Source organism: Mustelus asterias, chromosome 14, assembly GCF_964213995.1.
Source record: "Mustelus asterias chromosome 14, sMusAst1.hap1.1, whole genome shotgun sequence".
Classification (NCBI taxonomy): Eukaryota; Metazoa; Chordata; class Chondrichthyes; order Carcharhiniformes; family Triakidae; genus Mustelus; species Mustelus asterias.
In genome coordinates, this window is record NC_135814.1 from 69,808,562 (window position 1) to 69,822,552 (window position 13,991).

General features: G+C 43.4%; 1 protein-coding gene across 4 annotated transcripts in view; it reads right to left on the minus strand.

Moving 5' to 3' along the window:
* The window catches only part of LOC144503763 (nuclear envelope integral membrane protein 1a-like), a 41,993-nt gene extending 33,958 nt beyond the window's left edge, over positions 1 to 8,035 (minus strand). For all 4 annotated transcript variants that reach the window (XR_013499555.1, XR_013499554.1, XM_078228604.1 and 1 more), the window contains exons 1-2: positions 7,780 to 8,035; positions 762 to 865 (exon numbers count right to left, since the gene is read on the minus strand). Coding sequence is in view for 2 of the 4 variants with exons in the window: in XM_078228604.1 (XP_078084730.1) it covers positions 762 to 865; positions 7,780 to 7,879 (204 nt within the window). In the remaining 2 variants the exon portion in view is untranslated. The remainder of the gene's footprint in view (positions 1 to 761; positions 866 to 7,779) is intronic.
* Between the last annotated feature and the right edge of the window lie 5,956 nt (positions 8,036 to 13,991).

Consider the following 13,991-nt stretch of genomic DNA (forward strand, 5'->3'; position numbering starts at 1 on the left):
TAAACATTCACTCACTGCAGAACCAATGCAGCAGTGCGTACCATCTACAAGGTGCACTGCAGCAACGTACCAAGACACCTTCCAAAGGTGCAACCTCTACTACCTAGAAGGGCAAGGGCAGCAGAGACATGGGAATACCATCACTTGCAAGTTCCCCTCCAAGCCACATACAATCCTGACTTGGAAATATATTGCCGTTCCTTCATTGTTGTGGTAAGCAAAATCCTGGAACTTCCTCTCCAACAGCACTTGGGTGTCTCTGTACCACATGGACTGCAACAGTTCAAGGCGGCCAATCACTATCACCTTCTCAAGGGCAATAATGTTGGCCTTGCCAGCGACACCTGCATCGCATGAAAGAATTAAAAAATTCTTTGGAGGAAGAAATTATTTTATCTTTATTTGTTGTTCTGGCCTATTTGTGGCTCAGACCCACAGTAATGCGGTTGACTCTTAACTGGAATGGCTCTGCAAACCACTCAGTTGCCCTTCTCAAGGGCATTTAGGTATGGGCAATAACTGCTGGCCTTACCTTGAAGAAAAGGGGCAAAATTGTTGAGAACTTCAGCGTCTCTTTTCAGAAGGGCAGTCACTGTCTCCCAACCATTGGTTTGCTTTTCTGATGAATCTTTATTTACTATTAATTCTAAAACTCACGTAAACAAAAGATGCCAAAATTGGAGGTGCTGTTTTCCTTAAACCAAGACAATCACAATTTCTTCATAATATAAGGCTTATGTGAATCATATACCGTGTATTACCTTGACTGCTGACCAATAATCCATGAATTCAGGTTTTTGAGAGAATTCATAAACAAACAGCTTTGTTCTCGTTTCCTGATAAACTTCTCCTTCATGTATCATTCCTGCAATAAACAATACAGAAGCTTCACAAACGTTCAGAAAGAAACAAAAATTGAAATGCTGTGACAAACTATTTTTTCTAAAATAGAATCCCCATAAAATCTAATACTAAAGGATGAGATAATTGAAGGTGATTTCCCTGATCTTTTATAACAAATAATAATCATAATTACTACAATTAACCTACAAAAATATTTTTCCAAATTACCAAATACAGTAGTTAATAGTTTCTCCCAATTACTGCATTATTGTATTTTGTATTTTGCAGGGCCAGTTACTTATTTCCTAGTTGTGAGCAGGTACACAAATACCTGAATTTATAACACATTATTGACCTTATAGAAAAGATAAAGGACAATTAGAAAAAGGAAGACTTGGCCTTCTGTCCATGTTAGAAAAGGAGAATAATTTGAATTGTCAGCCGTGGCTCAATGGGGAGCTCTTTTGCCTGGGACTGACAAGGTTGTAGGCTCAAGCCCCACTTCCAGACTTGAGCACACAACAGCCAAGGCTGTCACTCTACTGTGGGACTGCTGCACTGTCAACTGTCTCTCTCTTCGACAAGATATTAAACCAAGGTCAGGTCTGCAATATCAGGTGGAAGCAAAAGATCCATGGCATTATTTGAGGAACAGTAGGGAGCTGTTCCCAGTGTCCTGGTCAATACTTATCCCTCAATCAACATCACAAAAATAGGTTTTCTGCTATTCATCACATTGCCATTTTTGGGAGCTGCCACATTTCCTACTTTACAGAGTGACTACTCTTCAAAAAAGTACATCATTGGTTGTAAAACACTTTGACATATTCAGTGATCATGAAGATCACTACATCACGCAAGTCCTTCTTTAAAATTAAAACATGTACTGTACTTACATAATAACGTACATCAAATCTCAATGTCTTTAAGCCCATCACATCTAACCTATAATAGCAAGTGGCAAATGTATTTGCCATTTGCAAATGGCATGCTACCACAGATAGCAACAAGGTGAATCCTCGGTTGATTTGGTTTCAATGATGATTGAAGGAAAAATGTTGAAAACGGGGAGACTCCCTGCTCTTAGTCAAAAGGCACTAGGGACCTTTCATATCCACCTGAACCACCAAAAGAGGCAAATTGGAACACAATTTTAAAGTTTTAAGTTTATTTATTAGTGTCACAAGCAGACCTATGTGAAGTTACTGTGAAAATCCCCTAGTCGCCCCACTCTGGTGTCTGTTTGGGTACACGGAGGAAGAATTTAACATGGCCAATGCACCTAAACAGCATGCCTTTCAGACCGTGGGAGGAAATCGGAGCACCCAGAGGAAACCCACGCAGACACGGGGAGAACGTGCAGACTCTGCACAGACAGTGACCCAAGCCGGGAATCGAACCCGGGTTCCTGGCGCTGCGAGGCAGCAGTGCTAACCACGATACCACTGTGCCACCCTTTTTTAACATTTCATAAAAAGAATGACACCTTTAACAATGCAGTATTCCCTCAGTATCAAACTGGTGTCTAGATAATATGCTCAAATCCTGGAGCAAGGCCTGAATCTACAACCTTCTAACTCATTAGGAAGAGTATTTGTTAAGACCTTCTTTACATTAATTCCTCCAATTAATTTTTAAATCAGGATTATCTTGGCAGGCAAAAGAAATCTAATGTTTTTCCAAAAATCTACAACTACAAATCATCTCAGTTAAGCCCCACATACTGAACAACCCTTAAAGTTCTAACCTGACTTCATCATCTACTCCACTTCGCCCTCAAGGTGAAATCAACAAATATATTAGCCAAATGCTTTGGTATTTTCTTCACTATTGAAGAGACTAAATATTTAAGGAGTAATTTTGCTTGGCTCAGCCCAGATGTTAGAGACTGGGTTTATCTCCAAAACCTAATCGCTCTCCAGGAGATGGTGCTGAGCCACCTTCTTGAACTGCTACAGTCCTGGTAATGAAGGTACAACCACAGCGTTGTTAGGTAGGGAGTCCATGGTTTTGAACCAATGAAGATGAAAGAATAGCAATATATTTCCATGCTAGGGTGGTGTGTGACCTGGAGGGAAAATTGCAGGAAGTGATGTTCCCATGCACCTGCTGTTCTTGTCCTTCTTCGTTGTTGAAGTCACAGGTTTGGGAGGTATTGTTGAAGAAGCTTTAGTAAGTTGCTGCAATGCATTTTATAGATGGGACTCATGGCAGAGAAAAAAATAACTATTCTGTCCTGAATACTGTTGAGTTTGAGTATTTTTGGAGCTGCATTCATCCAGACAAGTGGAAAGTATTCCATCACACTCTTATTTGTGTCTTGTAAGTGATGGAAAGACTTTGAGGAATCAGCATAGTGAGTTACCTTTGCAGAATATCCAGTCTCTGAACTGCCCTTCTAGCCACAGTATTTATGTGACTGACTAGTTAAGCTTCTGGCCCCCAGAATGCAAGCATTAATGCTGTTGAATGTCAAAGGGAGGCATGGATAGACTCTCTTTTTGGAGATGATCAATACCTGACACTTCCATGGCATGATGTGAGATGCCACTTATCTGCTTAAGCCTGAATGTTGGCCAGGTGATGCTGCATGGATGTGGACTACTTCTTCATTATCTAAGGAGGTATGAATTGAACTGAACACTGTGCAATCATCAGTGAACATCTCCATTCCCTATGTTAGGATGAAGAAAAGGTCACTAATGAAATTGCTAAAGATGGCTGAGCCTAGGAAATCGATACATAGGTTCTTTCCCCCCCCCCCCCCCCGTTAAATAGTCCTTCCTCACACACCCCCCGTGTCTCTTTTCCAAAACATCAGCTATTAAGAACAGTTTTTGTCTACCTTATCTGAACTTGCAATAATTTTGTACACTTCCGTCAGTACTGCACTCAACTTCCTTTGCTCCAAGGAGAAAAATGCCAGCTTCTCCAAACTACCCTTACAAGTAAAATGCCTCATCCCCCGAACCATTCTGATTAATCTCCTCTGCCCCCGCTCAAGGATCCTCACATCTTTCGTGAAAATGTGGTGACCAGATATACACATCTGCTGGCCTAGCAATCGACACCGTATCTGTGGAAGAATAAACTCAATACAATACTTACCTCTACTTGTGCAACCTATAACCCCAAAGTGCTTTGCTCTTCATAAGTCCTGCCACCTTTAAAGCAATATGGACATGAAGTCCTCCCCATCCCCAAAAAGAGTGCCCTCTTTCCCTGCATATTCTTTAGAACTCTACCTTTCACTTCCTCTTCTGCAAAAATGAATTAACTCACACTTCTCTATATTAAATTCCATCTGCCATTTGTCTGAGCTTTCTGCTGCCTATTTATGTTCTATTGCAGTCCATTGGTATAATCCTCACTGTCTGCCACACCTCCAAGGTAGGTATCATAGAAACATTGTAAAAAGGAGTAGTCGAGCCTATTCTGCCATTCAATGTGATCATGGGCGGCACGGTAGCACAGTGGTTAGCACTGCTGCTTCACAGCTCCAGGGTCCCGGGTTCGATTCCCGGCTCGGGTCACTGTCTGTGTGGAGTTTGCACATTCTCCTCGTGTCTGCGTGGGTTTCCTCCGGGTGCTCCGGTTTCCTCCCACAGTCCAAAGATGTGCGGGTTAGGTTGATTGGCCAGGTTAAAATTGCCCCTGAGATGCGTAGGTTAGAGGGATTAGCGGGTAAAATATGTGGGGGTAGGGCCTGGGTGGGATTGTGGTCGGTGCAGACTCGATGGGCCGAATGGCCTCCTTCTGCACTGTAGGGTTTCTATGATTTCTATGGCTGATCCTGTATTTCAACACCATACTCCTGCGCTCTCCACATACCTCTTGACAACTTTAGAGCCTAGAAATCTATCTACTTCTTTAAGTACATTCAGTGACTTGGCCTCCATACCTTCTGTGATAGAGAATTCCACAGGTTCACCACCCTCTAAGCAAATACATTTCTCCTCATCTCAGTCCTAAATAGCCTACCTCATATCCTGAGGCTGTGACCCCTTGTTCTAACACCCCAGCCAGAAGAAACAACATCCCTGCATCCAGCCTGCCCACCCCTGTCAGAATTTTAAACGTTTCAATTAGATCCCCTCTCGTTCTTCTAAACTCTAGTGAATACAGGCCCAGTCAACTCAATCTCTCCTCATACAAAATTCCTGCCATCCCAGGAATTAGTCTGGTGAACCTTCGCTGCACTCACTATGGCAAGTTTATCCTTTCTTAGATAAGGAATCCAGAACTGCACACAATACTCTAGGTGTGGTCTCACTAAGGCTCTATACTGCTGCAGCAAGACATCCTTGCTCCTGTACGCTTTACCTTCCTAACTGCTTGCTGTACCTGCATGCTTGCTTTCAGTGACTGGCATGCTAGAGCACCCAGGTCGTTTTGCACATCAACATTTCCCAATCAAATCATTATTAAATAATACTCTGCCATTGTTTCTTCAAAGTGGATAACTTCATATCTATCAGCATTATACTGCAAATCTGCCACATATTTGCCCACTCACTCAACTTGAAGCCTCTTAACATCCTCCTCATCACTCACATTCCCACCAAGTTTCATGCCATCAGCAAACTTGATGGGATGGACAAGTTGGGTCGAAGGGCCTGTTTCCATGCTGTAAACCTCTATGACTCTATAACTTGGAAATATTACTTTTGGTTCCCTTGTCCAAATCATTGATGTATATTGTGAATAGCTGGGGCCCCAAGCACTATTTTTTTGCAGGATTCCCCAGTAACTGCCTGCCACTTTGAAAAAGACCCATTTATTCTTACTCTCTGCTTCCTGTCTAACCAATTCTCAGTCCATGCCAATACATTACCCCCAATCCCATGCAATTTAATTTTGCACATTAACCTCCCATATGGGAGTCCATCAAAAGCTTTCTGAAAATCCAAATACACCACATTCACTGGTTCACCTTTATTTGTTTTACTCGTTACCTCCTCAAAAAACTCCAGTCGGTTTATCAAAAAAGTGATTTCACTTTCATAAATCCATGTTGACTTTATCTAATCCCGTTGATGTTTTCCAAATGTCCTGTTACCACATCCTTTAAAATAGATCCTAGTGTTTTCCTTGCTACTGATATTAGGCTAAGCAGGCTTGTCCAAAGTGTAGCCTGGGGGCCGGATGTGGCATGCTAATCCCCTCAGTGTGGCCCTGGCACCAGTTTTCAAATTTACAGATAATGAGCTGAGTTTCAATGGAAAATTCTTCTTGGAACTTCTCCTCCAATCATGGGCCATTTCCCTTCTGCTTCCGATAGGCGGACTAGTGAACATATCAGCAGCAAATGAGGGAGAAAACAGTCTGATTTGAGGAGCAGCAAACAGTGGCATTAGTGAGTGTGCCGAGGTCTGCCAGGCCAACGGAGGTGAAGCAATGACAAGGCTGGAGCCCAGGAACATCTGACCCAAAGCCCAAGGAGGGAAGGTTCCAGTCAGGTTTGGCCCAGGAGGCCAAGGTTAAGTCAGGATGGGGAGGCTGGGGTCAGGTAGGACGCTGGAAGATGAGGATTTGGTGGGCCTGGAGAAGAGATGCTGCCATGATGAACAGGTGGGTGGGAGTGACTATCGATGTGTGTGTCTGCAAGTGAACGGGTGTTAGTGTGTTTACGCATGGAAGGGAGTGAGCGTGGGTGGGAGCATGTGGATGGGTGGGAGCAAGGGAGTGTGTGTGGGCTGCTGAGTGTGGAAGGGCTGATTGCAAATGGCTCAGTGTGCGTGTGGTGTCAGCAAACAGAGGTAGATTTAAGTGATCTCCATTTGTATAGTTAAATATTAGAAATAAGGTATCAATCGTGTACAAAGGAGTACAACTCTAGCTTGATTCATTTTAAACAAACGTGCTTGCCCTCTTTTTAGGTCAAACCAAATAAACAAACTCAGATTAAGTCAGGACAAAGTAAAAGGGGGTGTATGTGGATTTTTGGTTTCAGAGCAAACTGTGTTTCTGTGTTGAGAGTTTTTGACTTGCAAAGTCAATAAAAGAATAAGGAACGAATGAGAAATTGCTTGAGCAACCAGGAGCAACTTTTAGGGATCCTGACAGTCGGAGCTAGGAAGCTAGAAAATGAACAGCTATCAGCTCTGCGATAAGTAGGAAAACTATACAATGGAGCAATGTGCATGAGAAGATAAAACACAGTTATTTCTAGAAACTAGAAGTTTCCAGAAAATTTAAAGTAACAAAGATGAACCTGCCATTGGAACAGGATACCGGTCTCGGAAGTTAAAGCTAGAGCTGGAAGTGCAAACATAGGTGAAATTGGCTAGAGTAAAGCTGGATATATGGTTTGTCTGTATAGTCCGCAAGAAACAATACTTTTCACTGTATACCAATACATGTGACAATAAATCAAATCAAAGATATCAGAAGCAAACTTAAGTTTGCTGTCCTTATTTCCAATCTTTGAAAACAATAGTATTCTGTTGGGGACTGAGTACCTAAGGAGGCACAAGTTACAGTTGGTAGGCAAGCACAACAGTTAGGAGAGGCACAAGTGCCAGTTGTGCAGATAAGCACAGGCAGAGAAGGCTGTCAGAATGAAAGGGAGGGGCAAAGTCCATAGTTACATTTCCATTCCCTGCACCTATAGATTACTGTTTCCACAGTTACTTTGTTAAATAATTACCTTAAGATTAACCATCGCTAAAGATCTTAAGGACTTCACCGACTGACTAAAGGAACTTGTATGGTGTTTTCTGAGGAGACAAATTGCTGCTCTCCTCAGATCATCAGGAAAGGCCGAGTCTGCGGTCAGGATGTGGGTGAATGCGGGTTGCCCTCTGTCCTGCCCGGCTCCTCCTGCTTGAAGAGCTGCAGTTGGGGCGGGATTCACGCCCCACCTCGCCTTCTTATAAAATGCGGCTGTTTTTAAAAGGGGGCCGATAGCGGGGGAGGGGGAAGAGAGAGAGATACCTGAGAGGATTCCCGGTGCTCCTGTCACAGGAACCTGCAGCTGAGCCACTGAGGCGCAGAGGAGGGCGGCCAAGGCGCCGCCGCCGTGTCGCCGCCACATTTCACCTCACTTTCGGCGTGCGGGTGAAAGGCCCGGTCGGGCGGCGGCGGGAAGCTGCTCCTTCCACTGGGGAAGCTCTCCCTCTCTCTTTCCTTTCCGATTCTCGCTTCCCGCTCACACCCTTCATTCACTTTCGTTTTCTTCGCAGCCGTTCCGGAGCCGCATGCGCCTGTTTATTTATTGCAGAAACCTGAGCCAGTCCCATTGCCTTTTGCAGGAAGCGCCAAGTGGAATATTGTGATCACATTACCTCGTCATCATCCACACTTACTCCTGGATTGTCCCGGAGTCTCTGAGAATCCAGCATTAATCTCCAACACACAATCTGGGAGATAAATCATTGAAATAAGGTGCTTGTTGTTTTTACGTTTTCTTTGCACACGTACTTTTCTTAACTTTAAAAAATATTGAAGGCTGGGTGTTGGGTGAGGAGATTGGCCGGATGTAGTTCCACGTCAAACCTCCAGCAATATGATAATGTAAAGTTGGCCACCCTAATGTTTAAAGCTTTTTAAGTTTATTTGTGTCAGAAGTAGGCTTACATTAACACAGCAATGAAGTCACTGTGAAAATCCCCTAGTCACCACCCTCTCGCACCTGTTCGGAGACACTGAGGGAGAATTTTGCAATGACCAATGCACCTAACCAGCATATCTTTTGGACTGGGGGAGGAAACCGGAGGAAACCCACACAGACACAGGGAGAATGTGCAGACTCCACACAGTCACCCAAGCCAGGAATTGAACCCGGGTCCCTGGCGCAGTGAGGCAGCAGTGCTAATCACTGTGCTGCCCTCTGTGCCGCCCTTTCTCTCTTCAAATTGCTTTGACAGATTGCTGTTTAGTAAATTGGGCTTCAACCAGTTCTCTTTGGTCAGTGTAAACCAGGAATATCTCTCTTGGGTGTATTTATTTTATTATCATTTTGGTTGGCACACTGTAACTAGTGGAGTGCCACAAGGATAGGTGCTGGGGTCTCAATCATTTCTGATCTTTAGTAATGACTTGAATGCTAACCATAGGAAGATGGGTAGGAAAGCAGGTTGTGAGGAGCATACAAGGACTCTGCAAGGGACATAGATAGTGACTAGGCAACAATTTTGTAGATTGAGTATAGTATAGGAAATGTGAGGTTGTCCATTTCGGCAGGATAAACAGAAAAGCCAAATATTATTTACATGGAGGATACTGCAGAATACGACAGTACTGATGGACCAGGGTACATTAATCACAGTCAGCATACACATATAGCAAGTATCACAGAATGATAGAATTGTTATGGCGCAGAAGGATGCCATTTGGCCCATTGTTTCTGCACCGCCTCTCTAAATAAGCATCATGACTTAGTGCCATTCCACTGTTTTCCTCATACCCCTGCACATTGTTTCTATTCAATCATCTAATGCCTTCTTGAACGCTTTGATTGAACATGCCTCCACTACACTGCCAGGCATTGAATTCGAGACCCAAACCACTTATGTGAAAAAGCTTTTTCTCACATCACATTTCCTTCTTTTGCAAATCATTTTAAATTTATGCCCTCTCATTCTTGATCGTTTAAGTAGTGGGGATAGTTTGTCTCTATCTACCATGACCATCCCCCTCATGATTTTGAACATCTCTGTCAAATCTCCTCTCAGCCTTCTCTCCAAGGAGAATAGTCTCAACCTCTCCAATCTGTCCTCATAACTGAAGTTTCTCATTTCTGGAACTGTTCTTGCAAACATCTTTTGCACTCTCTCCAGTGTGTTCATATTCTTCATATAGTGTGGTACTTAGAACTGTACACAATAATCCAGTTGAGGTCTAACTACTGTCTTGTATAAGTTCAGCATAACCTCCTTGCTCTTGTACTCTATGCCCCATTAGTAAAGCTCAGAATATTACAAGCTTTATTAACTGCTTTCTCCACCTGTCCTGCCACCTTCAATGGTCTATACACATATATGCTCAGATTCCTCTGCTCCTGCATCCCTTAAAGAATTTTACCTCATATTTTCTATTGTCTTTCCATGTTCTTTCTAATAAAATGCATCAACTCATGTTTTTTCACATTGAACTTCACCTGCCAAATATCTGCCCATTCCACCAACTTGCCTATGTTCCTTTGAAGTTCTATACTGTCCCTTTCACTGTTTACAATACTTCCACATTTTGTGTCATCCACAATCTTTGAAACTGTCCCTTCACACCAAGGTCTAGATTATTAATATATATCAGGAAAAGCAAGGGTCCCAGTGCCAACCCCTTGGGAACACCACTACAAACCTTCCTCCAGCCTGAAAAAATATCCTTTACCATTACTCTCTGTTTCCTATTATTTAGCCAATTTTGTATCCAAGTAATTAGGAAGACAAATGGAATATTAGCCTTTACTGGAAGGGGGTGGAGTATAAAAGTAGGGAAGCTTTACTACAACTGTACAGGGCATTGGTGACACCACACCCCGGAGGGATTTTATGGAGCCTGCAAGAGCAGGAAATATAGTTTGCAGGGTGCTTAATTAGATGGGATGCAAAATTTCCTGCTGGCTGGTTAAGATGCGGAGATAAAATCAGCAACATGTTTGTGACATATCAAACCTCATACTTGTGATGGAAGGATTACTTCATTGGTGTAAAACTTTTTAAATTTAGTCCTATCTTCAAGATAATGTCAGCGGCACGTGAGAATCTCGTGACATCCAGCCCACATTTGTTTAAAGGTGACATGCACCATTTGGCTTTGTGCGGTTGTGCCTAAAGTTGGTGTTTTCCTTGTCAAACTCTAAAGTGCAAGGGAAGGGAGCAATAGAATGGCACTTCGCATGAAGGCTTGGGACCAGCAAGGGTGAGTGAGTGGTGAGGGCAGAGATGCGGAGTGGGGTCAGGGGCATGGGGGAATGGAAGAGGGATCCAGGGGAGGACAGAAAGTGGGGTTGAGGGCATGTAAAGGTGAAGTGGGAAAGGCCTTGTGCTCTGTGTCTGGTCGGAGGGGGAGAGTTTGCTGTTGAGAATGGACAGTTAAGGTATGGAATGAAGGGCCTAATGAGCGGTGTCAGTATTGTCCACATATGGGTCCATCTCAGGTTGGCAGGGTCCTTGCAGGGCTTTAAGTTCACAAAACAACATTCTAATTATCACCACTGAAAGTGATCTCGGACAATATAATTTACAATGCAGAGAAGGGGGATCCAGCTGAGTGTACAAGTTCAGCCATGTCTCACAGTGTGGCAAATAATGGACTCCAACATGAACATTCAATAAAGAGCGAACAAAATAAAACACAACATTGTTTCTTTTATAATAAAGGAAATATCTTTAACTCTCCTGTAGCCATCAATATGTGCCAACCATAGGTGTGCCAGTATATTTAAACTAGTCTCAATAAATAATGATGATGAACTTATGACTAAAGTGAAACAAATGTAAGCGAAATTTCATTTTGAAAAATATCCTTTGTGCTTTCAGCCTCATGTTAATGGCAATAGAGTTATGCAGGAACATTTTGGCCATGTTGCACTGTTTGGCCAAGAGACCTTTTTTATAGCCCACCCATATCTGCAGCACAGTCAACTGATGGTCGATTTCACCATTGAAAAATACCCCTCATCACGTGATCACACGTGTTTCACTTGCACTCCACCGGCACTTTAAATTTTGGTTATAATTGCATGGGAAATGGCAAAGAGCAAGAACGCAGAAGTAGCGCACACTTCCGGTTTCATCTTTGGGAATGCACAGTGGTGAATTGCGGCACTATCTTGTAGATAGTACACACTGCTGCCACTGTGGTTTGGTGTGGTGTGAATGTTTAAGGTAGTGGATGTGGTGCCAATCAAGTGGGCTGCTTTGTCCTGGAGGGTGTCAAGTTTTGAGTGTTATTGGAGCTGTACTCGTCCAGGCAAGGAGAGAGTATTCCATCACACTCCTGAATCGTGTCTTGTAGATGTGAGACATGCTTTCGGGAGTCAGGAGGTGAGTTACTTGCTGCAAAACTGGCAGCATCTATAGTCATGATGTGGAGATGCCGGCGTTGGACTGGGGTAAACACAGTAAGAAGTTTAACAACACCAGGTTAAAGTCCAACAGGTTTATTTGGTAGCAAAAGCCACACAAGCTTTCGGAGCTCTAAGCCCCTTCTCCAGGTGAGTGGGAATTCTGTTCACAAACAGAGCTTATAAAGACACAGACTCAATTTACATGAATAATGGTTGGAATGCGAATACTTACAACTAATCAAGTCTTTAAGAAACGAAACAATGTGAGTGGAGAGAACATCAAGACAGGCTAAAAAGATGTGTATTGTCTCCAGACAAGACAGCCAGTGAAACTCTGCAGGTCCACGCAACTGTGGGAGTTACAAATAGTGTGACATGAACCCAATATCCCGGTTGAGGCCGTCCTCGTGTGTGCGGAACTTGGCTATCAGTTTCTGCTCGGCGACTCTGCGCTGTCGTGTGTCGTGAAGGCCGCCTTAGAGAACGCTTACCCGAATATCAGAGGCCGAATGCCCGTGACCGCTGAAGTGCTCCCCAACAGGAAGAGAACAGTCTTGCCTGGTGATTGTCGAGCGGTGTTCATTCATCCGTTGTCGCAGCGTCTGCATAGTTTCCCCAATGTACCATGCCTCGGGACATCCTTTCTTGCAGCGTATCAGGTAGACAACGTTGGCCGAATTGCAAGAGTATGTACCGTGTACCTGGTGGATGGTGTTCTCACGTGAGATGATGGCATCTGTGTCGATGATCCGACACGTCTTGCAGAGGTTGCTGTGGCAGGGTTGTGTGGTGTCATGGTCACTGTTCTCCTGAAGGCTGGGTAGTTTGCTGCGGACAATGGTCCGTTTGAGGTTGTGCGGTTGTTTGAAGGCAAGAAGTGGGGGTGTGGGGATGGCCTTGGCGAGATGTTCGTCTTCATCAATGACATGTTGAAGGCTCCGGAGGAGATGCCGTAGCTTCTCCGCTCCGGGGAAGTACTGGACAACGAAGGGTACTCTGTCCACTGTGTCCCATGTTTGTCTTCTGAGGAGGTCGGTGCAGTTTTTCGCTGTGGCGCGTTGGATATTGGGTTCATGTCACACTATTTATAACTCCCACAGTTGCGTGGACCTGCAGAGTTTCACTGGCTGTCTTGTCTGGAGACAATACACATCTTTTTAGCCTGTCTTGATGCTCTCTCCACTCACATTGTTTCGTTTCTTAAAGACTTGATTAGTTGTAAGTATTCGCATTCCAACCATTATTCATGTAAATTGAGTCTGTGTCTTTATAAGCTGTGTTTGTGAACAGAATTCCCACTCACCTGAAGAAGGGGCTTAGAGCTCCGAAAGCTTGTGTGGCTTTTGCTACCAAATAAACCTGTTGGACTTTAACCTGGTGTTGTTAAACTTCTTACAGCATCTATAGTCACAGTATTTATATGGTTGGTCCAGTTCATTTTCTGGTAAATGGTAACCCCCATGGTATTAATAGTGGGAGATCAAGCAATGGTAATGCCATTGAATGTTAAAGGGGAGTGGTTAGATTTTCTCTTGTTGGAGATAGCCATTGCTGTAGGTACATCAACAGTGCTCTTTGAGAGTGAGTCCCAAATATGATAGGCCTTACTTACTAATCTCTCTGCTCTGCAGGATTTGTCTCGACTGCCTTCTATATCTGCATTTCAATTGGCTGAGGAGACACACCATTTCTTGCCTTGTTCCCAAATATTCTCTGTAGAGGGCACCATGCTGTTTTCACTCATTAATAACTTAAAATCACAGTATAAATATCCAGAGAAAATCTGTGGGCCAGCAAAAGTGCAATGAAAATGAGCATGATTCATTTCTGCTGACCACAAAATTTGGGCCATACACTTCTGTAAACTTGTCAGCCAGTTCCCATAATTCTCTCTACATTCTCTGAAAATCACCACTTTTGTCCAGTAACAATATTTCAGGGTGTAAAATAAGGGTTTAACGAAATTCTAAAAATCAAAATCTATATATTTTCACAAGGGTTTGAAGCATCTTTTGTGTTTTCTAATATCCACATTAAAGTTTTTACTTGAAAGCGTCATCCATCTTCTTTGGCTGGGATTTGATATTTTTGCCCAGAGCCATGACTACAAGCTGAATTTGGATTGTACAATCTG